The 27,342-nt window shown below is 39.9% G+C and overlaps 1 protein-coding gene across 1 annotated transcript in view; it reads left to right on the forward strand.

Annotated features, from left to right (window-relative positions):
* Positions 1–27,342, forward strand: part of Pappa2 (pappalysin 2) — a 230,250-nt gene that overhangs the window by 139,035 nt on the left and 63,873 nt on the right. The window contains exons 14-16 of the mRNA XM_057770373.1: positions 15,852–16,023; positions 19,863–20,040; positions 21,182–21,395. Of these exons, the coding sequence (XP_057626356.1) occupies positions 15,852–16,023; positions 19,863–20,040; positions 21,182–21,395 (564 nt within the window). The remainder of the gene's footprint in view (positions 1–15,851; positions 16,024–19,862; positions 20,041–21,181; positions 21,396–27,342) is intronic.

Genomic DNA, 27,342 nt, shown 5'->3' on the forward strand with positions numbered 1-27,342 from the left:
TAACATGAAGGGAATTGAAGATTACTGGGAAAAGAGAAGTTTTGACCCAGGCACTATAGAATTCTAGCCCAATCAAAAAAAAAAAAAACTTACCTTCTTAAAGAAGAGAAAAATCTGATAAAGAATACCCCATTCTTGGCTATAAAATTTGCAGGAATGTGGGAAGAGGAAGTGTGGTTTCGAAAGCCTAGCTCATGCGTCAGTTTCCTATCGCTGTCTAAGGTATTACTACCACAGTTTATACTAGTACATTGTTAGCCTCACAGTTTCTGTGAGTTAGATCGCTACACCATGCTTAGATAATTCCTCTTAGAGGCTGTGATGAGATATCAGCCAGAAATAAGTTCTTGTCTGTTGACTTGACAGGGAAAGATGATACCAGTGCTTCCCATTGTTGGCACCTGATTCCAGAACACTGTCTGATGGGAGCCTCCATGCATTCTACTTCCTTGTCACAAAGTCATCATGTGTGGGTGCAAATAATAAAAACCCAGAGACAGATACTGGCTGGGGTTTATGCTGAAGATCAGAAAAGCAAAGCAACCAGCCACTGGCTCTTATCTCTACATCAGACCCAAATGGGCAATTTTGCCTCCATGAATGCTCAGACAGACTGAACTGAGACCTGTCTCCTCTTGTCTTATATTCCTCTCTAGTGCTGGGATAAAGGTCATGTACCATCACTGCCTGACTTCTATGGTTAAGTAGTGTGGCTGCTGGGATTAAAGGTGTGTGCCACCACTGTTTGGCCTGTATGACTGACTAGAGTGGCTACTTCGCATTCTGATCTTCAGGAAAGCTTTATTTATTATTAAAACACAAATACTATACTATAATTTTGTCTAAAATAAAAAGAAAGTCTATAACTAATATAGGAAACACTATATACAATAAGTACAATAACTATATACAATATATACAAGCAATAAACACATCAGCAATATCTAGTACATTTGCATTTGACAAATTCAGATAAAATAGTCCATATCTATCCTATCTTATAAATCCAAAAGGTTGTACCTAATTCATTTTCTATTCTAATTTGCATTATAAAATTATCTTTTAATGTCTCTCAACCTTTTACACTTTACACCTCAGTGAGTATCTTTTTTGAGTCTGGTAAACAAGGAAAACTGTAACTATAACTATGTAGCCTTCAGCTCCCTCAGAGATCCAAGAAGGAAATAATATTAACTGAGTAAGCAGAAAGTACAAGCAAGTGACTTTCAAAAAATTTGAGAAATTACAGAAACATTCCCTGCCTGGTCACTTACCCAAAGTTCCTCCTACAAGGCCTAGAATATTCAAAAGACTTTTCTGTAAAGCAGAATATTTTGAAGGGCTGCCCCACATTGTCTTGACAATGTTTGACAATCACTTTCTTTTGTGTCCTACTTGTCCAATTAGGACAGTATACTGTCAGCAGTCAAGTCAAGAGCATTATTGGCTTACTTTTTTTTTTTTGTCCATCTTCTTTGAAGTATATTGGTGTTACCAGGAGCAGATATGTCTCATTGTCATAAATAAAGAACCTATGTTATTAAAACATCTTCAATGCCATATTCTGTGGATCTCTGAAGTGCTTGAAGATGACCTATCTATTTAAAATATTGAAAACATACCTAATGTGGCTACAAGTTTGACTGTAATAGATGTATTATCCTAAATAGTTGGTAATAATAACTTTTGATAGATAGAAATTTGTATTATACTGTTAAATGAACTGTATAGGTACAATACCTTGAAGAATATTAGAAATGTATATACAGTATGTTTTAACAAAATTGATCTCAATTTTGTATCAATATACAAAATTTGTATATAGTATACAAAAATCCAATCCAATGTAAAATATTTAAAATTAGTAGTTGCTTTTTTAAGTAGATTCAATACTCTACCTTTTTATTTCATCGTATCTATAGCCTCCCTTTTTCTTTTCAGAGTAGATTCAATAATCTACCCTTTTATCCTATCATATCTGTATCCCCTTTTTTCTTTTCAAAACAAGAATTCTGAATCTCATCTCCTTTGTTCAACTTTCCTCCCAGCCATAACCAATAACAACTTGTAACCAGCTCCCCTTAAAGAATGACAAATATCCATAACACATTGAATGACCCAAAACTACCCACTGTACCTCTTGGGAATGTGGGTATCATATTCTTAAATTTTTTACTGGTGTCTAGGACAACAGCATCTTTAGGGAATTCTGAAAAGAAAAATTTGGGTTAATTGTCAAGTCTCGGGAGAGGTAGCTTTATCATTTGTTGTCCAGTCTCTGTGTAATGAGAAAATACAGGGCTTGTCTCAAGTCCTGGCTAGAGTAGTCTCTGAGACTGAATCATCGAATTGTTCTCAGCTAGCCACTTCAAAATGGTTCTGAGCAGTTTGTAGTTCAAATGCAGATCTTTAGGTGATGTTTTTCAGTTTAGTGGTGTTACCATAGCCCTAGAGGGATCATTGTTGTGGGGTCCCATCTTCCTTTTGGAGACTTCAAAGGTCTCTGTTAGGCATGGCATGGTTCACTACAGAAAACTGATAGAGACGCAAACCCAAAACTATGTACAAAAAGGTAGATGAAACTTTTTTCTAGAATTAGTTAGTATTCTATATGACCATTAATATCATGACAAAAAGTTCAGGATATATATATATATATATTAATCTTATAAATTTTATACCTTAATAAAAGCTGTTAAAGAGTTAATATAAAACCAAAGGATTATGATATTAATGGCAACAAAGTAGTCCTTAAATATATGTTTTTCTTCTGTCCCATATTAGGCAGCTCTTCTACACTGAGACAGAGATTTTGGATTTTACTTTAATAAACATGCTTGAGTTTAGAGAAGGAAAGCACCACCTCCAACTCCAAACCCAGCTTTAATCTTTAACTGAACTGGGACTACAAAAAGGTCATTTGCATTATATGTCTGTAGAGAATAACAGACACAGACATTAGGGAAAATTTGTGAAATTTTATCCTGTTGGAAATATAATATACCAATAGGCCAATTTATTCTTTTTCTTGAGACATTTATTTTTCTGGATGATTTCTCCTTTTTCTTCAGATGTCTCATTTGCCCAATGGTCTTCAGATTCCTTAGCTGGAAAACCTTATTCTCGTAAAAAGACAGAAGCAGAACCCTTCTCCAACCCTAATTTTATAGAGATTTTCTTTTGCCAGGTTATATCTGATCAAATAAAAAGCATTTGTTAGTTTTATATGTTAGTTTTGATTAAATGGCCATGCTGTTTGATGAACTATCACCTCTTCTAATTAAGAGATGTCTCTTGTTCAAATTGAGTCTTTATCAATTTTGATGGTATCCATAGTTTTTCTTCTGTGGAACTATTATACTACTACAATCATGTGTGGCACTTCAGGGGACAGCTCATACATGGCATCTATTTCTTCAAATCTAGTATGAGACAATCTGTCAGTAATAAGACCTTAAATGGCTTGGGAGGTGTCTCAGTATGTAAGAGAGCTTGCTAGGAAATCACAAGGACCCGAGTTTGAATCCCCAGCACCCATGTAAAATGTCAGGTATGAATTCGTGTGCCTGCAACCTCAACATTGTAGGTAAAGACATTGGATGTGGATCTCAAGAGTTTCTTGGACAGTCAGCATAGACAAATTGGTAAGATTATGATTCAGTGGAAGAATCTATATTAGACAATAAGGCAGAGAATGATAGAGGATGACAACTAAAATTACCTCTTACCTCCCAGTGTGTGTGCACACACACAAGTGTGCATACCGGAACATTCATGTTCATGCAGTGCACACACACATACACACACACACACACACACACAGAGAGAGAGAGAGAGAGAGAGAGAGAGAGAGAGAGAAGAAAGATATCCCAATCATACTAACATAATAACAGAAGTGGCATGTTAAGTGGTTAGAAGAAAGTCACTAGTCCCAACAGTACTCCTACTGAGAGACCTCCACAAGAGCATGGATGCAGAAGGCAGGAACAATACCCACAACAGCGTTAATCTGGTCTAGGCTAATATGCTCATAGGCACTATAACTCTAAGTACCTAAGTGTTGAACATCCTGACAGAGCCACATGTGACAGCCATGAGATTTCAGCCTGTTGGACTGGTTAAACTGAAGGGCTTCATGAGGAATTAGCACGTGGGAAGAAGTAGAGGGAACATTTTGGAAGAGCAGTGTCTTGGGAAGAAAGTTCTTGCCATAGTTCAGCCCTAGTGACTGGCGGGAAGGTAGATTGTCTGAGCTGCCCACCCATTTGTATGTTTCTCTCAACTCTGCTGGCTGATAATAACAGATCTATTTTATAAATGGCCCCTGCCCAGAATTTATTTACAAGCTCACTTCTCTCTATTTCTCAGCTTGCTCCGGAGCCACCTTCTCTGTGGTTTGAATGGAAGTGTTAACATATTCATCAAAGTGAAATTAAATCAATGATATCGGGCATTTTTTTTCCTGGAAAATAATGAAGTTATATAAAAATTCAAACATGGAAAAGTTTTTTGGTTATTATTTAAATTATATCTTTGCTTTTATTCTTTTCATAATGATGGATGACAGTGTTTCACATTTATGCAAAGCAATCTTTCAGAAAAGGTTAATGTAATGTGCATTGAACTATAAAACTAATTTTAAAATGATTTAACTGTTTAAATAATTGTGCCTTTCAGAAGAGCATTGATAATATTAAAAGATATTTTTGATTAGTTTTATGTTCATAACAAAGTTGAAAGGCAAGTACAAAGATTTCCAGAGTGTCCCTAACCCCCACATAGGCATAATAGTTCCCATTATCCCCAGTCAGCATCGGAATAGTCCTTTTGTTAAAACTGAAGAACCCATATTGCAACAGCATCATTACCCAGATGCTGTATTTTATATTGGGTTTATTCTTTCTAAATTTTTTAATTAATTGACTTTTTTTTCTCTCTCTTTTCTCTTTTTCTGTCTCTCTTCTCTCTCTCTCTCTCTCTCTCTCTCTCTCTCTCATGTTTGTGTGTGTTAGTATGTACATGTGTGAGGATGGGTGCATATACCTATGTGAGTGTGTGGAGGCCAGAGAAGGGCGTTGGATGGCCTCCCACCTTATTCTGTGGGCCAGTTGAAGGATATCTTATTTGCTTCCAACTTTTGGCAGTTATGAAGGAAGCTACTATAAGAACCTACCACATGCTTTTTGTGTGGCTGTAAAGCAGGCAATTTCTGAAGTATGTGTCCAAACATATGTTTAATTTTGTAAACATATGTATCCATTTTTATTGTTTTTTTTTAAAATTTCATTTGTATTTTGATCACATTCACTCTCCCCCCATGACTCTTTTCAGATGCATTGCCTCTTCTCTATCCGCCCAACTTTGTGTCCTTTTGTTTTAAACATCACCAAGACCAATCTGTGCTGCCTAAATATTCTTGGATATGTATCTTTCTACTGGAGTATGATCAACTTACTGGAGACTATACTCTTAGAGAAACCTGTCTCTCCCTCTCCTAGAAGCTAAAATTGACAACAGTTCCTTGACTCGTGGTGAGGCTTCATGTCCACTTCCTATCTCTATGCTGAATTTGGTCTGTGTTGGACGTGCATATATGTCTTGTGTATGCCATCACAATTGCTGTGTGTTCGTGTGTCGCTGCCCTACTGTACCCAGAAGATGCAGTTTGCTTGTAGTTCCTCCTCCACCTCTGGCTCTTACATTCTTTTCACCCCCTCTTCTGTAATGATCTTTGAACCTTGAAAGGAGAAGACATGGTATATAGGGCTGACCATTCTACAGTGTCTTGAGAATCAGTTAGTTTTAAAGAAAAGACTAATGAGGGACTAATACATGTTCGATTTGGTTTGATCACCTCAGGATCCAATTAGAGACCTACGAGTGTATGTACACATATTGTGCGTGAGCCCCCTTTGTTGCTTTTGTGTAGTCTTGTACCTTTGGGGTTTTTGTCTCTCAAGGTAGGGTCTGTAAGATAAAGAATCAAGGAGATAAAGTAATGACCACCCACCACAAAATCACACAGCTTTCTGTTTATGTTCACAGACTCTGGAAACATGGAGAATTAACACTCTTGCCAGTGCAGTCATCGGTTGTCCAGCCTCTTCAGATCCCCTTTTAGCGTCCTCTCTGTGATCATGACACAAAAGAAACCTTAGCCTAAAAGCTCTTCTCAAAAAGATTGGCCTGCTGATTGCAGTCACATAAATCACATAAGGGTTATCTATGTGTCACTGTCCTCTTTTATTGCAGAATGCACCACAGACATGGGATTTGGGATTGGAAGAAAAAGACCAGAAAGAAAGAAGCAGTTTTTCCATAGACCTTGTTTCAATGACTTCAATGATCCACAGAGAATGTTTAGGGGAAGTGGCTGTGTTTTCTGTTTAGAAGATGTAGAGGCTCAGTGGTTACTGGTAGGACAGGGGACAATTCATAGGGCCTCAGCGTCCTAATCCAAGGCTGGGCAGCCCAAGCTGAGCTCATTCAGTGTTCAGTCTCAACAGGATCCCTCTAGTTCTATCATCCACCATGACGCTTCATGCTTTCTTGTCCCCTGGAACCCTCCCTGCTCCTTCTATTAGTCTCTACTGTCCATCTTTGAAGCTGAGATTTGAAACGCCAGCCTTTGCCCTTCCTCCTTAGGCTGTATCGGATCCCAAGACCTCACTGTGCCTGTCCTTCCTCTGCCCATCTCTGCAGAAGCTGTATATTCCCTCTCTCTTGATAGCTGCATGGAACAGAGGGCTCCTCTTTCCCCCTTTGCTTGGGGGCTGAAGCTAAATTGTTTGCTTATTCCTTGGCTCCTCATCTTTTAGTTTTAGCAGAGGCTTCCCTTTTAGTGCTCCAGGGTGATGGGAAATGATCCCCTTTCCTGCTGGGAAAGGCACTATAGAAATGAAATATGTATTGCATTTCTACTCATTTGATTATCTTCTTCCCCAAAGCAGTTTAGCAAATTAACGTTGAATTTGTTTTTGTTTCTGCCCAGTTTCTTTTGAGCAAGGAAAGAATTATATCCACTCAATTGTTCCCTAGATTTCTTGCCCAACTTTCTTTTCCCAGAATGATTTGCCCATAAAATAAGAAGGAAGGATGAGAACCCACTAGAGAAAATTCTGGGTCCCCTGGACAATGAGAAATGGCTGGGTGGACAGGAGTCCATACTGGGAGCCACAGCAAGCTATCTGAGTCTTTTTGACTGCCTTTTCTAATGGAGTAATACAGAAAAGCAAAAGGTCATGTGCATGGTTCTCATTTGGGAGCTTCCCAGCATGTAGATAAGACTATTTTTGAATAGTTTTTATTACAATTAACACACAACTGTAGGAGATCGTTGGTGGTAGGGTATGTTCTAAGGATAACTTAGGTGACAGCTCTCAATGAAAAGCTAAGATTTGATTGGCATGTATCTTGCAGCAAAGAGATAGCAAGGCTTGATTCAAACACCAAGAAGAGACTGACATCGAAGCAGTGCCTTTGAAACGAAGTTCATAGTGGTTCATCATGGTGTCTGAGAGTCAGCCACTAGGAATTATTTTCATGAAGTCCTGACAATCCCCAATGGTCTCTTTAAAATAGAAAGCAACCATGTATCAGAAGCGAGCATGTTTTATACAACACACATTCTCCTTCAGATCTTGCTAATGCAAAATATTGAGGAGAGCCTTGGTGGAACATCCTTTAGTGGAGGCATTTGCAAGTTCTGCTGAAAGATGAAAAGCATTGAAAGATTGTGGGGAAAGGGGGGGTGAGCTGAAAATCCCACCAATGCCTCAGCGCTTTACCCAACACTAGTCTTGGTATGGCTGGTTTTCATGGTGGCTGTGGAGAAAGTACAGAGAAGAAAAGCAAGCCGACATTTCTAGAGTTCTGTATCAACTAGGCAGACACAGTTAACACGTTCGTGCATAGGTTTTGGTTGGAATGATCCTCTGGCCTGATGTAGATTTTTGCTCAGCCAGAATCACAGAGGTCTAGAAAGTCTGAATGTGGAAGTAGAAGCAAATCTGAGGTGCGCAGGCCGAGATCTTTCAAGTTGGGCCGCATCATCTAGCTTTACAACATAACCCCATTCTTTACAGATCACTCCATTCTGTTTTTACCTCCCCACACAAGTGAGTTATTAATATTGCAAAGCTCAAGTCTTATAAATATTAAAAAACCAGAAAATAATAGTACAAATGTGATGCCAATTAAAGACTAGCAGGTTCTGAGCTACATAGGAAGAGTCTGTTGTGGACTCTGGAAAGTGTGGAGTGGAAGAGCAGGAGTCCTGAAGGGCTCAGCCTGTGTTTTGTGTTCCTCTTCTTGTTGAGGACCCATTGATGGCTTTAGGTCTCCATTTGCCCATAGCTTATACATAGGTCACAGCCAAGCTAAGATGCTCGTGTCTTCTTGCTTTGTAGGTTCCTTTCTAGTAGTGACACGGTCAGTGTTGCTCCTCACTTAGTTCCACGTGTGTCACGGTGCCCAGGCTCGCCTTGTGAATAGGGCTGGGTGGCTGTCGCTCCTGCTTTAATAGTTTAATTGCTATCCAAGGGCAGGGAAGTCATCAACAAAGCAATCACTTGCAGAGCTCCAGTAAATCATTCCTCATTAGGAAATGCCCCATGCGGAGAGAGCTACAGCCTTTGGAAATTGTTTTGGGAATGTAGCTAGAAATCTTGTGGCTATTTCAGATGGGCAGGTGCTAGGGTGCAGTCTGCCTACTAGTCGGTAATTAGATTATTTTGACTCCCTCTTTGGTATTCTGCATATTTTATAATCCACATGAAAATCATGAATTTTGAAACTTGGTGAGACAGGGCTTTTGAAAGGGAGCACTTTTGGCCGCTTGATGCAAATCTGTTTCTTTTTAGAAGGACAGGGGCATTTGGATGGGACTTCTGGTGTTACGGCCAGACATGGTAAAATCTGTGCCCAGAATTAGAAATGAATAAAATGAATTACCAAGTGCTGGGGCCACCGGAGTCTCCTTCTAATCTTACAAATAGGTCACATTCTAGGAAGCAATGACTCGGCCTGGCGGGACGAGTGGACTGAAACAGAGAGCCAGAGTCAGTGTTGAGACTTAAGGGGTCACAGGCAAACTTCTCTTTCTCAGAATGCAGGGCTGGGGAAGTCTACTGGGGGCAGTAACTAGTCATTTTTCTGTCATGTGGCTGAGAAGCTAGAACTGCTACTAAGATTGCTATTTTGCTCAGATGAGAATCTTCAGGGACCAGAAACTTTGAATCAATTTCCCCTTTCCAGTTGGTATGATCCTGCCATAAAATACTTCAAAGTAGCAGAAGGAGTTTTTTCCGGAGAAGGCTGTTAGAAATATATTCTGCATTTAACCTGGTTCCTATCCCGGAAAACAAATGAAGCCAGAGGTGAGAAGGACACAGGTTGGGAACTCACATACTCTCTAAGAATGGCTGCTATTGTTGCATTTGTTTTTGCAGATGGCCGGGAACAGATGAATGAACACTCTGTCTCCACCAGTCCTTTTCCTACACTCTACTCCTGTTTGATGCCAAATCCCAAGCATACATTCCTTCTTAGCCTACACACTCTTATTTCAATAAGAATCAATAAAGCAGCGCGGAGGGGCATCTGATCCTCCCTTACTGTTTAGCCTTAAATGAGGCCCTCTAGGGAGCGTTCTGGGTTTGCTGCTTAGTCGATAGCACCGCGTCTTGGGTAGATGCATTGCACCAGGTTATTTAACTAAACAACTCATGAAGTGGGACTTAAGCACAAGATTTCTTCTAGACAAGAAAGATTATGACAAGCTCTTTCTTGCATTCCCTACCACATCCTGTCTGTTCCTGAGTTTTCTGGTCTCCCACCCCAATACCACCATCACCTCATCTGTGAAATTAAATACCATGCTAATGCTGGCAGAACCTTCAGTGGAACCTATTTCAACCCTGTTATTTTACAAATTTGCCGATGGAAAGCCAGAATGGCTAAGAGATTTACCCAGGGTCATAGATGTCAGGGGGCAAACCAAGCTGAGAATGCAGATGACAGGGTCTACCGCTTTCTCTACCATTCGGGGCTCTTTCTCGAAGAATGTGATATGGATACCAGACAGTTTCTTTGAGTATTGATTCTAGGAAAAGAGAAACATTGTGGTCTGACTCTTCTGGGTGCCTCATTGAGGGTAGGATATTGACTTTAGGAAAATTCATGAACTGAGGTCAGCCTGATTTTGAGTTTGGATAAATATTAATGAGATTTTTTTGTTCTTCTATTATGATACAAGGACCGCAGGACATCCTGGAGTATCACACACCATTCCTTTGGAGTTCAGTTTCCCCATTTCTACAATGAGGGATTTGGGTTGATTTATCTTTCAGATCCATTTCAGTTTTAGCAAAACCTGATTTTCTAGTAGGAGGTATATGCCATTCCACAGTTAGCACACAAACTTTCCTCTGCTCAATATGTGGGAACCGGGGTTTCAGTACTGCTTTTGATTGGCTCCTTCAAGGTGAGCCAGTACTGAGCATTGGACCAACGCTGTTTGTTGACTGCAGGTAGATAGCCATGACTTCCTCATCTACCAGGAACCCTTGGGCTTTCACAATGTGAACCTGGCCTGGAAACAAGGACAACATCCCTACCGTGCCCTCAACAATTGAAAAACTAACAAGCAGTATCTGCTTTGGCATCCTATGGGCTGCAGTTCATGGCAAGCTTGTGTGTGGGTCTGGCTAATCTATCTGCAGAGAATACCCATCCTCTGGTCACAACCTCGACCTGTTTGTCACTCACCAATGAAAGAGCTTCCCCATAAAGCTGTCTTCAGGGACAGATGTTGATTCCTTTTAACACAGATTTCTCTAAATCCGCTGGTCAGAATGGAAGAGATCCAGACATAGAGTGTTATTCACACTGTACAGTGACAGCAGAAATCATGGTTTCCTCCATGCTTTCTTTACATTGCTCCATTTCTCTGTCTATAAAGCCTCGGAAGTAACTCCCGAGGACATGTATTTAGCCCTTCCAAATTTTAGTCATTCCTTAAGGTCAAGTCAATGTAATGATAAAATTATCTCTGAAGGAGCCTTGAATTCATAAGGAGTAGTCATGATTCATTTCCCTCTTCAAATGTATTCTTTTTTTTTTTTTGTCAGAACTGGAGGATATGTTTTTGGCGTACTCTGAGGCTTCTTTGTAATAATCATTAAAGCATAATGATTCAGCAGTGAAATCTATTTATCGTTTTGGAGTCAGTTTTGATTTCATGCAGTCTAGGCCTCTAGAATTTGTCAGACTTTCTGTTAGTCTATAAGTACCCAGACCGTTACTGACTCCTGGTGGGTAGGAAAACATGAAGCAGCTGCGCATAGTGGTACATACTTGTAATCCTAGCATAGAGATGAAGAGGCAGGAGGTGCAGAAAGATTTTAAATCAAATCCTGCCCGGACTACAGAATGAGACCCTGCCTCAGAAAACAAAACAAAACAAAACAAAACAAAACAGATAACCATTTGACACACCACCGGAAAAAATAGAAATCACTCCAGTCATCAGACATGGAAATAAACATGGCTCAAAAGCTACATGAGCCTGTGACGCAGCTACAATGAGAGCCTGCATCCCAGAGCAGAGGACCAATCTTTTTTGGGATCATGGTAGCAGAGGTTTCTCACCCCAGGGCATCATTTGCATGTCCAGTCACTTGAGGGGAAATGATATAGTGGGAGATTGTTTGGGCAGAGTGTGGAGGGCTTTGGAGTTAATTCTGTCCAACAAGAATGTAGACTGGGGTTAAAATGGTTCTTTTAATTGGGATTCCTGAATCCAATATCTTCGTTTCAGTTCTTTCAACATAATGGTTTTTAGAATCAGAACCAGATAAAAGATGTAGTGACTTCTCAGAAAATGGAGAGAGAGAGAAAGAGAAAAAAATAAAATAAAATAAAGCCAGAATAATGGGTAGGTGGCCATGTCCATGGTGTGATTTCTAAGGACCCATTGACTTGAAATTCAATATTGAAAAATTCAGTCATTTGACTTAAAACTTAAAACTTTCATTTGGCTGATCTCATCATATCCCCGCCTGAGAAGACATTGTGATGAGGTATAGAGAGATCTGAAAAAGTAGCTGGGAGAGAAAGGAGACATTGCCAATGGGGAAGCATACTTAGGGGATTTTTGCAGACAGCACCTGGACAAACACTGCAGTCTTGATTTACCACATTTGAAAAACTACTGTTGAAAACTCAAATGAACCAATAAATATTCTATGCATCCCACCTATTGCCTACTAAGGAACCCTTTGGTTCATGGAGCCAGTGCTACTCTTTCCTGATTGGAAAGAAAATAACAGGAGTGCAACTTCATCCTTAAGGCCTCATGGTCTAAGTTGGCCTAGGAAGGAGGCCTAGGGGATGGAGATTTTCCTCTGACTCTATGTGTGGCCTCTAGCCAGTCTCCAAATAGCTTTAGTTTCCTTGTATGTCAAACCAAGATAAATATCGTCTCCCGCCTTCCCAGCCTCACTTCATTGCAAAGCATCACTTTTGCCACCTACATCAACCTTTTCCAGAGACCAACAGAAGAAAGCATTTGAGACATTTTAAGATGAGCTATCTGAGCTATTAGCACTGTCTTCATGCTACAAGAAGCAAGGTCACATTAGGAGAAAGGAGAATGTAGCAAGGTGTGATGATAGTGAGCACAACAAACTCACCCAGAAGGCAGTGTTTGTAGTGGAAGAGAAACCCCAAAGAGGGTTTGGGATTGGGGTGCAACGGAGACAAGTCCAATTGGTACCAGATGCCATCAGAAGCTAACGACCTGACAAACACCATCCTCATAAAACAAATTCTTTTAAAAGGAAGTAAATGGAAATATAAGCTAGTGAAGGAATTTGCGGCAGCTGCCATGAAACCGTTTTTCACTTCATAAACAGGTTTGTGTTTGCTCCCCTGCCCCCACTCATGGTCTTACTTCATGACACCTTTCCCTTTTGTGTGTTCCTTGTGCTCTGCTCTGATGAAAATTCTGGATACACTCCTGGTGCTAGATGCTCATAACACCAACAAGAAATGTGGTCCTAGCCATATTGATGGAAAGAACCTCACGCACAGTGCTAGCTTTTGGTGCTTGTCCTTCATGATGATGTGGGCTCATTGATAAAGTCACTTTAATAGTATGTGCCCTTTCATACAAGTTCCTTGGCAATCAGCTGACATTACACAGAGAGTTAAAGACCCTTTTCTAGCCCTTCCTGCTCAACATGCTGAGGATGATACAGTGGTTTGGAGATGAATAACATGTAGCATTTATGGATTGGTAGTTCGTTGATGTTATAGAGGACATATTCTGAGCTCATCCCATGGATGGTCAAGTTTTTACTACCTTATCCAGATGTTGAGTAAAGACTCAGACACAGCCTCATTCCTTATATCACATACCCTCTGGTCAGCATTGGATCTGGGGAATTCACACAGACTCATTAATGATCCTGATTACCTCAGCTTATGTGTTCTTTTATTTCTTTGGGTTGCATGGATGTTATATCATCTAGAGAATAACTATGGGTTAAGACAGCAAAAAGATCCCTTCCCATCATGCATCTCCACTTCTTCCACCATCTCAGGCATGCACAAAAGAAATGAGAGTCAATAGAATAATGTTTAAATCCTATCCATTAGGGATATCATTTATCACAGTCAGATCAAATCTGCCTCTTTTAGGGGCTACTATTGCTTTTGGAATAAAGTCTCAAATACAGTTGGACCTATGTACATATTTAATGGCACTTCATTTTTTACATTCTTACACTTTTATCTAATTATTTGATAAAGTCATCAACCACTAATACAAACCAAGGACAAGTAGAGCTCATCATTGGTGATGATGATAGCTACTTTCTCTAATGATTGTCACTGCTGGCAAGAGCATCAAGAGTAAGAAAATAGAATGTTAGTCTCTCTTACTAGAGACTTTGTCTTTGTGAAACCACCCGTGTGCAGTTCAATGTCATGAAAAGAATATTCTTTGTTGATGCTGTTGTGAGATAATTCCACTGGAGCACAGATACTCTTGCTGAATAGAAAGTCTGTTTTACCAACTCTTGGCTGCATGGGGAACTTGCTCAAATCATACAGCCCTGATCTTATCATTCCTTGTCTTTTATGTACAAAAAAAAAAAAAAAAAAAAAAAACCATGTCCTAGTTGATACACCTTTGTTAGCAAGAAAGTCAGTGAGAAGTAAAACTATAGAAGCCAAACAGTAAGGACAGTCCATTTAGGAACTTATCTAGATCCTGGTATTATGAATTAGGTCTTGGATGTATTAGGTCCTTATCCCTGTTGGAGGAAGTGTTAGTGGTCTACATGCTGGTCAGAATGGTTCCTCTATCATGGCATCAGTTATGCTAAGGTCTTGGGGACTATTATACTTTGTGTTTATTGGTGAATGAGTGATTGAGTGATTGTGACAGAATGGTTGAATTGTAATAGGATAATTTTCTCTTATGTGATTTAATACATTTTACATTTTAGTAACATTGATTAGCTTTGTTATCCGAAATAGGAACAAATCTAATAAAATAAGTTTTCATTGTGGTTACTATAGTCAAGAATATGGTTATTTAAAATTGGGCAAGAATAAGTATTGCTCTTCAAGAACTTCAAAGTTCAGTTGTGAGATCAAGGACACAATCAGATAATTGTCTTGTGGGTAAATGGATAAGTAACTAAGCAACTTAAGAACAAGAAAGTGCATGTATAACAAGGTCAAATAAATTATTAGAAGGCAGTTATTTTTATACTTTCACACGAGATTTGAAGGAAGAAAGTAAATGGGGGAGGGTTGCTTCTTGGAAAAGGAAGGACTTTCAGAAATTTCATTTAACTGAAAAAAGTGTGGAAGTGAGAGAAATGAAAAATAAGGGAGCCTGATAAGAAACAGATACTGAGATGGGATTGACCCTTTGGCAGTAGGACAGCAAAGGGGTTGACCTGGCAACACTATCAACCTTGTAAAATGTGTACCCTATAAATCTTCTCCTATAAGGGAAGAAACTGAAATGTCAGGGTGTGAATTTCTCACTCCGTATCATTCAAGCATTAAATTCTGGAGCCAGGACTGAATTCTGGAGCTAATGATTTTGTTAAATGTGTTTCCTCTATGTCTGGAGGCTATACTCTTCTTGTCCCACTCTTTCTTGCATCATTGCTCCTATTATAGTCCAGGTTCTACAATCTCCTTGAACCCTGGAGAGTTTATGTATCTCTCTGGCTACTGTTCTAAGAAGCAATTCTCTGCTAAGGAGAGTGTCTGACATGTGATGGGGATTCAATTCATACTGGTAGGTTTCCTTAGCCTGTGCCACTCTTCAGTGGTATGTACCCATAGTCAAAATATTTCATGTCAACCAGTCTGTGATCTCAGATACTCAACCTCTTCACACAGTGACTCTGGGACTTTCTTGTGATTAGTTATCTAAAGGACCAATGCCTGATGAAACCAGGGGTCTCCAAGATCAATTTTTGAGATTTGTTCTGGGTCTATTCTGATTGCTTGGGACCTAGAAATGTTGCTATTTAATGTTTTGAGCATCATTCCCCGATCAATTAGTTTCTGAGAGTATCTAGAACCTTGGGAACCCATTGTCTACCTCACCCCATCATCACTGTCTCCCCTAGAAGGGCCACAGAAAGTTAGCTGTCCTGTTTTAAGTTTATCATGCTTCATAGTTCATAGGCAGATGGAAGAAAGTGATGAGTCACACTTGGACTATGAAGAAAATCATCCTGCTGTGTAGGTGTATTGTTCAGATATGTATATTGTTGTCATTTAGGTTTACCCTAAGATGTTTCCATTTCTATTGTCTCCAGCTGTGCCCAACGATCATGTGGAGAACAGGGAAGATGTACACCATTGCAACTTGACCATGCAGACATGGTAAATTGTACCTCCAGTGGCCCAGGTCACATGAAGTGTGCCATCACTTGTCAAAGGGGGTATGTACTTCAGACCAGCAGTGGGCAGTACCTCAGGAACATGCAGGTAAGTTGAAAGCTGAGAATCAGAAGGAAAGAATTCCTAGGGCGGGAAGCTCTCTAACCTCTTCTTTCTCATTAGACTGGGAAGGGTGGGAATTCTTAAATCCTCAAGAACAAAAACTGTGATCTCGATGAAAGCAAAGGGAAACATGGAAATACCAAATTTAAGCTGTCCAAACATATGAAACTGATTCCTTAAGGTGTTAATATATTCACTGTGTGGACAGTAGATTTGAGTGCTTATTCAGTGTTCCCTCAATTTGTCTTCTTCACAGATGACAATGTCTCAAAGTAGACTTGCTCATAATTCATAGCAAAACAGATTGCCGTCAACTTGTCTGAGGTTCAATGTCAGCCTCCTGCTTTCCCGATTCCCTTTCAGGATTGTGGGAGGAATATAACAAAATTGCACCCCAAACCATTAAATCTGCAACCAAGACAGGATTGCATCATGGTTCTGAGTTTTTATATACCCCTCCCCACATTTCAACTGCACAATTTCCAGGATTTTGGGTCGCCTGGAGAGAGTAGAATGTGTTAATGAAGATCATGGTTCAAGATACAGACCTAGGCAAAATTTTTGCCTTCATGATATTTTAGATGTACAACAGTTAGAACAACCAAAATAAAATAATCCCTTTAAATTTGCTTCTGCATTTGCAGCTATTCCAAACAAAAGTATTGAACTTGAGTTATTACAATGGATGATGAACATTCTTTTAAGCTTCAGGTGGAATGATAGGTGTTGGGTGCTCTCATAGCTAAACTTCTTGTATTAGTTTCACATCTCCCCTTGAGAAAGTTTGCCGCACTCAACAGGGGAGTTTTAAGTATAAACGAACCATTGGGAAACAGGATGACATTATGAGATAGTGGAAGTATATACAAGGTAAACTGCAATTATGCTTGAAGGGAGAGACAGAAATATGCATGATAGTGGAAAAGAATAGGCACACCATTGCTAGTCAGGCATTAATTGTTTGCAAAATGGTAATATTTCAGTTTTCTGCCAATTGATTCCTTAACAGTTTGTGAACCCATGGAAGAGTTTCACTTTCTTCGACATGGTCAGAATTTAAAGACACAATTATGAATTTGAGAAAGTCTCATGAAATCACCTATACAGAGACAGTTTTAATGAAGCTTGAGGCATCAAATTCCTTGTTTAGAAAGATCTCCTGTCACCTGTTTTTAACTCAGGCAAAGATACTTCATGCGGAAAACACACAGAAACAACTCAACAAGTTAGGAACTAAATACATGTATGTGGTAGGTCAAGAAGAGCAGAGAAGAAAGGCTGTGTTTGTCACGCACTAAAGTTGGACAAATTTAAAACAAAATAGGCAATACTCAAAAAGCCAAGAGAAAAGCCAGGCATTACACATGGAGTTTAGAGACAGTCTTTAAATGATTTGTGGTTTGCTGCAGTTTGAACCAGACCTCCCAACTGTGCTAAGTGTGAGAAGAACCTGGTTAGAAGGAGGATGGGAGATCGTATTTTCCAAACACATGGTGGAGTTAGCAATGGCGCTCTGCAGCTGACCAGTCACTGTCACCCGACTCTGGCCCCATGCAGGAAATTGTACAATCCAGGCTCATGATCACAAGACAGTGGGGATATTTGCTTTCTGTTGACATGAGAACTGAAGCTAAATAGAAAAAATGTGTCTGGCTTTGACTTGGATCCTTCTGGCTGGCAACAGGAGCGCACTGGGAAGCAGAGAAAAGCACTAAGCTGAGATGTAGTGTCAGGGGTGATAGGTGCCTTCAGCCGTCATTGGACCTTTGGCTTGTGTGCCAGTGTGGTCACCTGATGGGATGACTGCAGTTTCATCATAGAAACGCTTCTGCTGTCTTTGATCTTTATTCCCATGGCCAGATCCTTGTTTTTTCCAAATAAGCCACGAGTTCCACAGTCACTAAGTGCCTGTTCATCTCATACCTGGCTGGATGCCTTCTCCCATCTCCCCTAAGCGGTTCAAAAGTCCCGATACTCTTTCAAGTCCAGTACTCATGTCAAGGGTTTTTTTGTTGTTGTTGTTGTTTTGGTTTGTTTGGTTGGTTGGAATTTTTTTTTTTTTTTTTTTGCCTGAGGGTGGCCGTCCCTCTTGCTGGCTCCTTGGGTACAAGCATCTTGTTGGTGCAGGACCAGGCCCTTCTGGGTACTCCATGCATATTTTCTCATTTATATAAAGGCAATGAATGCACTCTAGGCCTGCCCACTGAAATGGCAAGTTTGGAAACATGGCTAGACTTACTTCCACTTACCACAGGTTGGATAGAAGCACCTTTGTGTATTAACTCTCTTGGGTACTGTGCACTATTCTTGACACAGGTGGATATTTTTAGTATCAATCAGTATGTTTATTAGTAAGGGTGCCAGTAGGAAACAGTTGCTATCTAACTTCTTTGCACGGTAATGAGCAAATCTAATCAATATCCATGTGTTTTACTGTTTGTATCCAAAATGGAAAGGATTATTTTGAGTATGAAAGTTAAGCAATGAGTGATGAATATCTAAAATATCACCATAGGACCATCATCCAATAAATGATGGAAACAGAGGCCGAAACCAGCACCAGAGCACAGTGGGAGTAATGAGAATATGAGCAAAGAGGTCAAGACCATGATGGGGATACCCACTAAAACAGTCTACCTGAGCTAACGGGAGCTCACCAACTCCAGCCGGACTGTAAACAAACAAGCATAGGACCAAAATAGTCCCTCTGAATGTGGTTGACAGTTGCATGGCTGAGGCAGACTGAGGGGTCACTGGCAGTGGCACTAAGATTTATCCCTACTGCATGTACTAGATTTTTGGGAACCTATTCTCTTTGAATGGTTACCTTGCTCAGCCTAGATATAGTAGGGATAGCCTTATACCTTCCCCAAAGCAATGTGCCTTATCCTCTCTGAGAAGTGGATAGGGGTAGAATGGGAGGGTATGTGGAGTGAATGGGAGGAGAGGGAGTGAGAATTTGGATTGGTATGTATAATGAAAAAAGATAGTTTGTTTTCTTTTTAAAAAAATAAATTAAAAAAAGTAAATAGAAAAAAAAGAAAGTTAAGCAATGTACTAAAAGAATTTTTATCAGTTATGAAAGTCAGTGCATATACTATGCAAGATGTTACCCTTTATTTCGTAATATTTTACTTTGAGTTTTTGAGAGAAGATCTTACTCTGTAGTTCACTCTAGTGTTGGATTCATGGCACCTTGCTCCAAAGTAGGTAATATAAGAGAAGTTTATAAATAGATGTCTTTAAAAGCTGTAGGCAGGAAAGAAGCATATGCTGTGCCATGTGTAATAGCCCAGAGCGAAGGGGCTCTGCTCTCACCCATAAGCCTGAAAAGTTGGGTCTGTGGAACGGCAGATCTCACAGGATCAAAGACCAGAACAAGGTAGAGAAGACATCCACTGGATGAGTCAGTCTGCAGCCAAGCCAACCCTTCGGGGGGACAGGGAGAATAAGCTCCTAGGACTTTCTTTTCTCTTATCCTCTCCAGTTTGTCCCCAGGTCCTAGGGCAAGCATTCAAGCACCAGTAGGAGGCTTGAGGTCCTAGTTCTAGGGCAGGTTGGATAGAGACTGAAAATAGATAGGTCAGAGTGAGGAAAAGGCAGCCCAAAGACATGGCTTGGAAGAGCAGTGCCCCAGTGACTTCCTGGTACAAACAGGCTCTCCCCATCAGCATCCCTCCCCCCCGCCCCAAGCAGTGAGCCACAGGAAAGGACAAAAGCAGAATGGTCACACAAATGACCAGTGGGACTATTCCAAAGCTAGGAAGCAAATCTGATTGATAGTCATTCTATGTGACGTTGACAGAAGGAAATTCTGTTTCTAGAGAGAGATTCTCCTCACTTGTTCCTCGGGCTACTGGGACAAGGATGTGAACTGCATGCGCGTTGACTGTGGTGTCCCTGAAGCATCCTTGGTGAACTATGCAAACTTCTCCTGCTCGGAGGGTACTGACTTCCTGAAACGCTGTTCCATCTCGTGCGTCCCACCAGCCAAACTCCAAGGTATCGTTGGGCCAACAAGGGAACTGAATGTGAACCCCTTTCATTCCCTCACTCTGTAGGGGGACTTTTGTACTGTTCTTTCACTCATGTCTGCTTCGAAATTCTCTGACATCCTCTTCAGATAACACAAAGTTCCCTCAGATACCACGATTGTTGTTGTTGTTGTTATTGTTCCTGAACTGTGTAGAGATGTCCTGGATTTGGGTGTCATTAATAATGAATGAAACTTAGTCTTTGTTTCTTGTTTTTATGTGCATTCTCAGAATAAACCAATACGCATAATTGTCCTGATAACATTAACAACAGAGGTACACGTTATTAAGTTTTAATACCCATAGACATCCTGTAGTAGATATGCTTTCTTTTATCTTGTAAATTAGGAGAACACAGTAACACAATGTATCTCGGGTTGTGGCTGTGATTACTTGAGATGAAGAGGTGCTGGACCAGGCTCTAAATGACAACCACATGCTCTTTTTCTAGACCTCTCAGCCTTCAGTATGCCACACAGTGACTCGTCACCTAGGTGGACCCCTCAGTCTTAAACTCACAGATGCGGTTTAGTAGATTGGCAGGCTAGTTTACCGTGGGAGAAACCAGATTGTAGAGAGTCACGTGGTAGGGTATTCAAGCTCAGAACTCTGTATCTGGACCCCCTCTCTCAAATCCAGGCTGCTTTTGGATAGACAGCATTTCCTTATCTCCCTGGTAGGGGATAGCCAAAATCTATTTGTTTGTTGTTTGGAATTTACATGAATTCACACAAGCAGAACTCTTAGAATAGTGCCTGGTATTTAATCACCATTAAAGTGCCAACTGTCACTGTTTTAATACCACTCATATTGCTATTATTGCTGTATATTTGCTACTTGTAAATAGGAAGAGAGGCAATGATTTGATGGACAGCTCTTCTTCCATTGAGACTAGGGTATCTTTATGTGGTGCTATGGTATGTGAGACCTCACTAAGCTGTAAAGTAAGAACAGACACGGTTAGCATTTGATGGGAGATTTTAGAGACGCTGCCCAATAAGGAATAATGGCACTTGAGAGTCAGTGCATCTGTTCGTTACCTAGGTTTTTGTTCTTTGTCCATGTGCTCTCTGTTCTGAGCATCACGTGATTCTCTTTCCTGGAGTCAGGACTGAGCCCGTGGCTGACCTGTCTGGAAGATGGACTCTGGTCTCTCCCTGAAGTCTACTGCAAGTTGGAATGTGATGCTCCTCCAGTTATTCCAAATGCCAATTTGCTTCTGCCGCGTTGCCTAGAGGGCAGCCATGATGTGGGCACCATCTGCAGATATGAGTGCAAGCCGGGCTACTATGTGATGGAGAGCACAGAGAGCCAAGGAAGGAAGTAAGTGTTATGGATTTGATCTCATGGTTTCCTTGCCTTGCGCCGTGCTCTCTTCCCTCATAGCAAATTGCAGATCCTTTCTTTCTGGGATACCCACTGTTTATTGTGTTTGTTTCTTCTGTGTAATTTCTCTATACCTACACAGACACACTCTTCCATCAAGGCAGACCGGGGTCCAGGTGTTTCCTATAAAGGCACTGTCTCACATGAGAGATTCCATAGGCTCATGTAGGTGCTTTTATGGGGGAAACTGGTTTGTCATTTTCCTTAGAGTTAAAATGATGAGCCTCCTGAATATTATTTAGGCTGTCTGAGCCCAGCTCAATGCCTGCACAATTTTATCAGAATAACTCAAAACTGAGGCCCATGGAGATGCACTTCGCTGAGGCCCGGGGTGTTTATTACATATGTAGTTTCTTTCTCTGCCTCAATTATCTGAACTGGAAAATGGGTTAATAAACAACCACCTACAGAATTGATGAAGGGGCTTCTTGAACAAGTATGCATTAAACAAGACTTAGTAAGTTTTTTTTTTTAACAGAATGCGACGCCTTTAGCTATCTCCATTGCTATTTCCATCGTTCTGCTTCTTCTTCCGTGAGCTTTGTATGAGGGTGGCAGGGAAGTGGCAGGACAATGTGCTCAGAAATGACTAAAGAGTGGAGAGATGGCTGACGTGCGCAGTGGAGAAGAAAGAACAGAACATTTGAGGATGGGAGAGTTAAGTGAAGAGAGATGACAGCCATTTCTCTGAGCTCCTAGCTAAGCTTTATGTCGGGAAAATGAGGTTTCCATGGGGGATTCTGGATTTTCTGCCTCCCACATTCCTATCCCTGGGCAGGGGTACTTGAGACGCATCTGTGGGCGCAGTTTTTCTGGCTGAGAAAGTGGACACTTAGACCAGAACGTCACCATCAGTTTGGTCTTGAACATTTATGTTTGCAAGCACCCTGCTAAGGAGAGATTAAATTATTTACCATGCTGTGTAAACTGATTAAATCTTAGTTTACACCTGTTTATATAGCAGGCGACGAATTGGTAATCAGAAGTTTGCAAGGTGAGCATAAATCACTGTCGCCTGCCACTTATGTTTACCCAGTGAACTATGTCCGCCTTGTTTTTACTTGTGTGGAAGAAGCCCAAAGCTGGACAGATGGGGCCCTAAAATTCTTCTGAGGACGTAAACTTTAGAAGAGAAGGAACTGAGAAAAGCAGGCAGGAAACACAACTCCAAGAAAATACACACAGGGTGATTTTACGTAGTTGTATGAAGTAGTGTCGGGGTGGGGCAGGGGCAATTGGGCACAGCTGCTGGAGGACTCAGGTTTGCATGGTAGTGAGCAATCTAGTATATCCACACATCTTCAGTTTTGTATTCACAATGGGAAGGGGACACATCATTTCTATGGCCTTGTTTGGACAATGTACTGAAAACTTTCTATATGTTATGAAGCTCAGTGCATACACTATGCTAGGTGTTGCTTCATATTTCTTATTTATTTATTTTGCTTTGGACTTTTGAGACAAGGCCATACTCTATAGCCCAGGCTTACTTTAAACTCAGAGCAATCCTTCCACCTCAGTCTCCCAAGTGCTGGTCTGTTATTATTTTTTTTTAAAGAAAGAAACAACTATATAAATTTCAGCTGAATGTATTCCCTTCTTGATTGTGTGAGATATAATCTTACAAAAGAAACACAGCCAAGGGCTGACTCCGGCTTCTGGACTTCCCTCTGCTGTAATTTCACTCCATTCTGCTCTGTGCCTTGTTATTTAATAATAAAGACCCAGAAACCATACCTGGGCAGTGACACCTCAAAGACAGAATCAAAAGCCATGAATAGTAGCACTTTCCTGAAATCTCCAGTACTTATGAGGTGAAGGCCAGATGATCAGGAGTTCAAAGCCATCCTTAGCTAAATAGCAAGTTCAAAGGCATCCTGAACATTACATTAGTTCTACAAAAAGCAAAGAAAATAAGACAAAAGGCCAAAATAAAAACAAAAGCAACAAACAAAAAAATATTAAACACTTCTAAAGATTAAGCAGGTTTCATGTTAGGACACAATAGCCACACACTGTTTCCTGAAACCCTTCTTTTTCAGCTCCATTGACCTCTTGCCCCAATTTTTCTTCTTTCTTTCTATCTCTTCTCAGTTTCCTTCCCCAGTTTCTTCCCTCTGCCTGGTTCTTCAATGACCTAAAAGCACAAAGGACAGTCTACAATAAATCATTTGGAATCTGCACATCTCTCTGCCCTGTGATGCTGGTGGACCCTGAAGCCTACACAGCACATAGGACTCTGTGGTGTCTTGTGCTGTCTCATTAGTCAATTAACAGCAAGTTATTAACAATTTGCTTCCCCGTAAATCAAGGCACATCTATATACCAGAATTTCTGGGTGTGTGATCTAGGCACTAAAGTTTTGAAAATTTCCTTGATTTCATTTGGTATTCATTGTGCACTGACCTACGAGAAACATTGCCCTTGTTAGAACAATATGCACGGTGGAATTTTGGCAATAAATAAGTAGATGAACAACCCATATCTTTAAAAAAATGCATTTTCCTTTTACATGGTGGACTTTTGCATTTAATTCTTATATTACATATTTTTAAAGATAATAAAGAAAATATAAATAGAATTGTAATCCCATAAATAAGTAATGATTACAAAGTCTTAGGACTTATCACCATTTTGCAGTGGATAATCCACACGATTTTATACTCTTTTCATCTTTGTCTAGCCATTTCTTCCACCTTCATACCACCATTAATCACTTCTCTGCTGTTTCATTAACGTGACTTCCAGGAAAGCTAAAATAAATGTGTCTGCATTATATTTTAACCAAAGACCATATTATAGTCTCCATTCTCTTTTACTCCCACGGGCGCTTTTTTCTCATTACACGCTATCCTTCTGTGTGGAGATTAGGTTAACCTCATTAGAGGTCCTAATTAACTTAATTTTAGATCATTCTGGCCTTCTAACTTTGCTTGGCAGTCTCTCTTATCCATCATTCATCAACATATGTCCATAAGGTAGTGTAGAAGTCAGATCTTCTCAAAGTAGTAGTAAATCGCCAGCCTATGTGGGTATTTCTCATGATTTCAACTTTTCCAAAGTGCTCACACACACACATACACACACACACACATGTTCTACAAACACAACTGAAGATAGAGACTGTAGACTTCACATTGTGATTGCTTATGTTGGGTGGTAGTGAACACCTTCAATGGTGCATTGTCCAGTCTGACCTGTGGGAAGAACCTGAGGGGAGGTAGAAGCTAGGTATGTATTTGAGCCTTCTCTATATACAAAGAAAGACCAACCACTTGGTATAGCAGCAAATGAAACAGTTAAGTTCAGGGAACTCTTCTGTTATTTGGATAAGAACCATGGAGGTGATAATGATTCCTTGCTATGTGCTATGAGAACTAAGAATTTTGGCTACTTCACTCCATATATTTCTCATGACAATAATAGATTTATTATGAAATGCTAGTACAATGTCTTGTGTTAACATAGTATATAAATTGATATATATGTGCATTAGATATATTACATATTATCTATTATATGTGGATGTTGTATATTATTATCTCCCATTACAAAAGCAAAACAGACTGAAAGTTATGTGGTCATTTGGCCAATAAATGGCCAGATTGAGATTAAAGCCATTTTAACACTATGCTCTGGCCCGATAATTTTTTTTTTTTTTTGAGACAGGGTTTCTCTGTAGCTTTGGAGCCTGTCCTGGAACTCCCTTTGTAGACCAGGCTGGCCTCGAACCCGATAATATTTTTAATCACGAGCAAAGACCTTCATTTTTTTCTGGTCTCTTTTTTCATGTTTGTAAAATAAACTTCTAAATTATTTTTAATCATGAGCAAAGACCTTCATTTTTTTCTGGTCTCTTTTTTCATGTTTGTAAAATAAACTTCTAAATTATTTCTAGTGCTAAAAGTTTACATTCTGTTTCCTGTCAGTAGAGCAAATATGATGAGCTAAGACCTTGGTATACTACCATCAAGAAAAGTAATGTATAGTTTGTTAATACCAAAAATTCAAGGTTTATTATAAACACAAGTACTGTATTACATGAATTTAGTATAAAATACTTTGGGTAATCTTACAGTAATTCCCAAAGAACTTAGTCTGAATGAACAGCCAAAGCTTAAACAGCTTCTTTATTAACCAATGTAATAAAACATATTTACAGCATACAGAGGGGAATCCCATATCAAATCATTGTTAGCTGGGTTTGGTTGGTCATTCCTCATTCACAACCCAAAGGACTGGATGTAGATGTCACTTGAAAATGGAATGCTAGAATATTTTTCTTTTTAGATTTGTAGACTTACGAGAACCCTAAGAGTGTTGAAGAAGATCATTGAGTCAAAACTACTAACAGATGTTTCTGCAGTCAAGTTTTACCTCATGACAGGGCGTGGGCCTGGTGAGACTTAATCTTGAATGGCAACGCTGCTTGCTTAGTAGTTTGTTTTTTTTTTACTTGAACAGTGTACCACCCTACTATTGTTAGAGTAGACTATCACTATTCTAAATCACAAGATAGAATCAACAGGAACATTGGAAAGTATTGCAAAGATGAAATGATTAAAGACAAAAAGCTGACACAGTTTCTGGTTATATTTTCCTGGCATAGCAATGCCTTCTGCTATTTGCACTCATCATCACTACTCCCACAGCTTCTCTGTTACCATGGTCACCACTGGATCAACTATTACCACCATCATTACAGCCACCATTATAACCACCACCACCACCACCACCACCTCTGTTGTCACTATCACGACTACCATATGACTGTCATCTCCACTGTCATCATTATTTCTACCACCTGTCATCATCTCTGTCATCACTATGACCACCAACATCCTGGTTTCCCTAAGACAGTAATTCTTGATAATTAAGATGCCCTGCTGAGGTGTTAAATGAGAATACTATTTTTTAAAAAGGAGGTTTTTTTAGATGTTTGGTATTTAATCAGTGACCATTCTTTTCCTTCTATAGTTTCTATATCCCCCCAAAACAGCCTAGAGGCCAAAAAGATTGGAATTGTCTTTCTAGAGACAGTTCTTCAGTAACTAGGAGGGAAGGTGCATTTTCCTATCTTTATAAGAAACACACACTGAAATAAAGTTTGTTGAGCTAAAACTATACATTTCCCTCCCCTAACCAGAACCTTCTCTGCAGGCTTCATGACAAGAAAGTGAAGCATGAAACAATAAAATTGCATATGGGAGAAAGTAAGTGGGAATTAAATAGTAATAGAGTGCTGGTCAGACTTCAAAATTAGTGTAGCATAAAATCAGTCTGGCCTGGAGGAAGAGGGGCCATGGCATGGCATGGAGGTCTTACCCTGAGTTATATTTGACTTTCTACATCTTTGTGAGCCAATAGCTTGAGCTTCAACAAATTTTATTCTACCATGATATGCGATAGGAAAACTTGACCAATAAACTGCCAATGTGAAGAGAAACAATATTAAAATTCCTTAAATATGCTAGATTTACAACCTTTCAAAACAGTAATATATCTGATGTATAAACAATATGTCATAACATTGCATATACAAGAGAATAGGTTATAACTCTCTCTCTCTTTCTGTATGTGCGTGTGTGTGTGTGTGTGCGCGCGCACGTGCTAGCTGTTTTTACTTTTCCAAGTAAGAACAGCACTGTAATCTCTGTGTACACTCGTGCATCTGTAAGACATAGAAATTTGTTTTCTTTCCATTAAGTCTTTGTCTGGCTTTATAATTGGTGTTTATAGTAAATACATTCAAAGTTTATCCTTAGAATCCTCAATTCTCTTGCCATTGTAGTATCATGTGAGCCTTAAACTAATTTATTACAGCTTCTTTTGGCTTCAAAGTGACTGAACCTCTGCTGTAAGCCTTGGCCACTCAAATACACAC

The sequence above is a fragment of the Chionomys nivalis genome, chromosome 5, assembly GCF_950005125.1.
Source record: "Chionomys nivalis chromosome 5, mChiNiv1.1, whole genome shotgun sequence".
Classification (NCBI taxonomy): Eukaryota; Metazoa; Chordata; class Mammalia; order Rodentia; family Cricetidae; genus Chionomys; species Chionomys nivalis.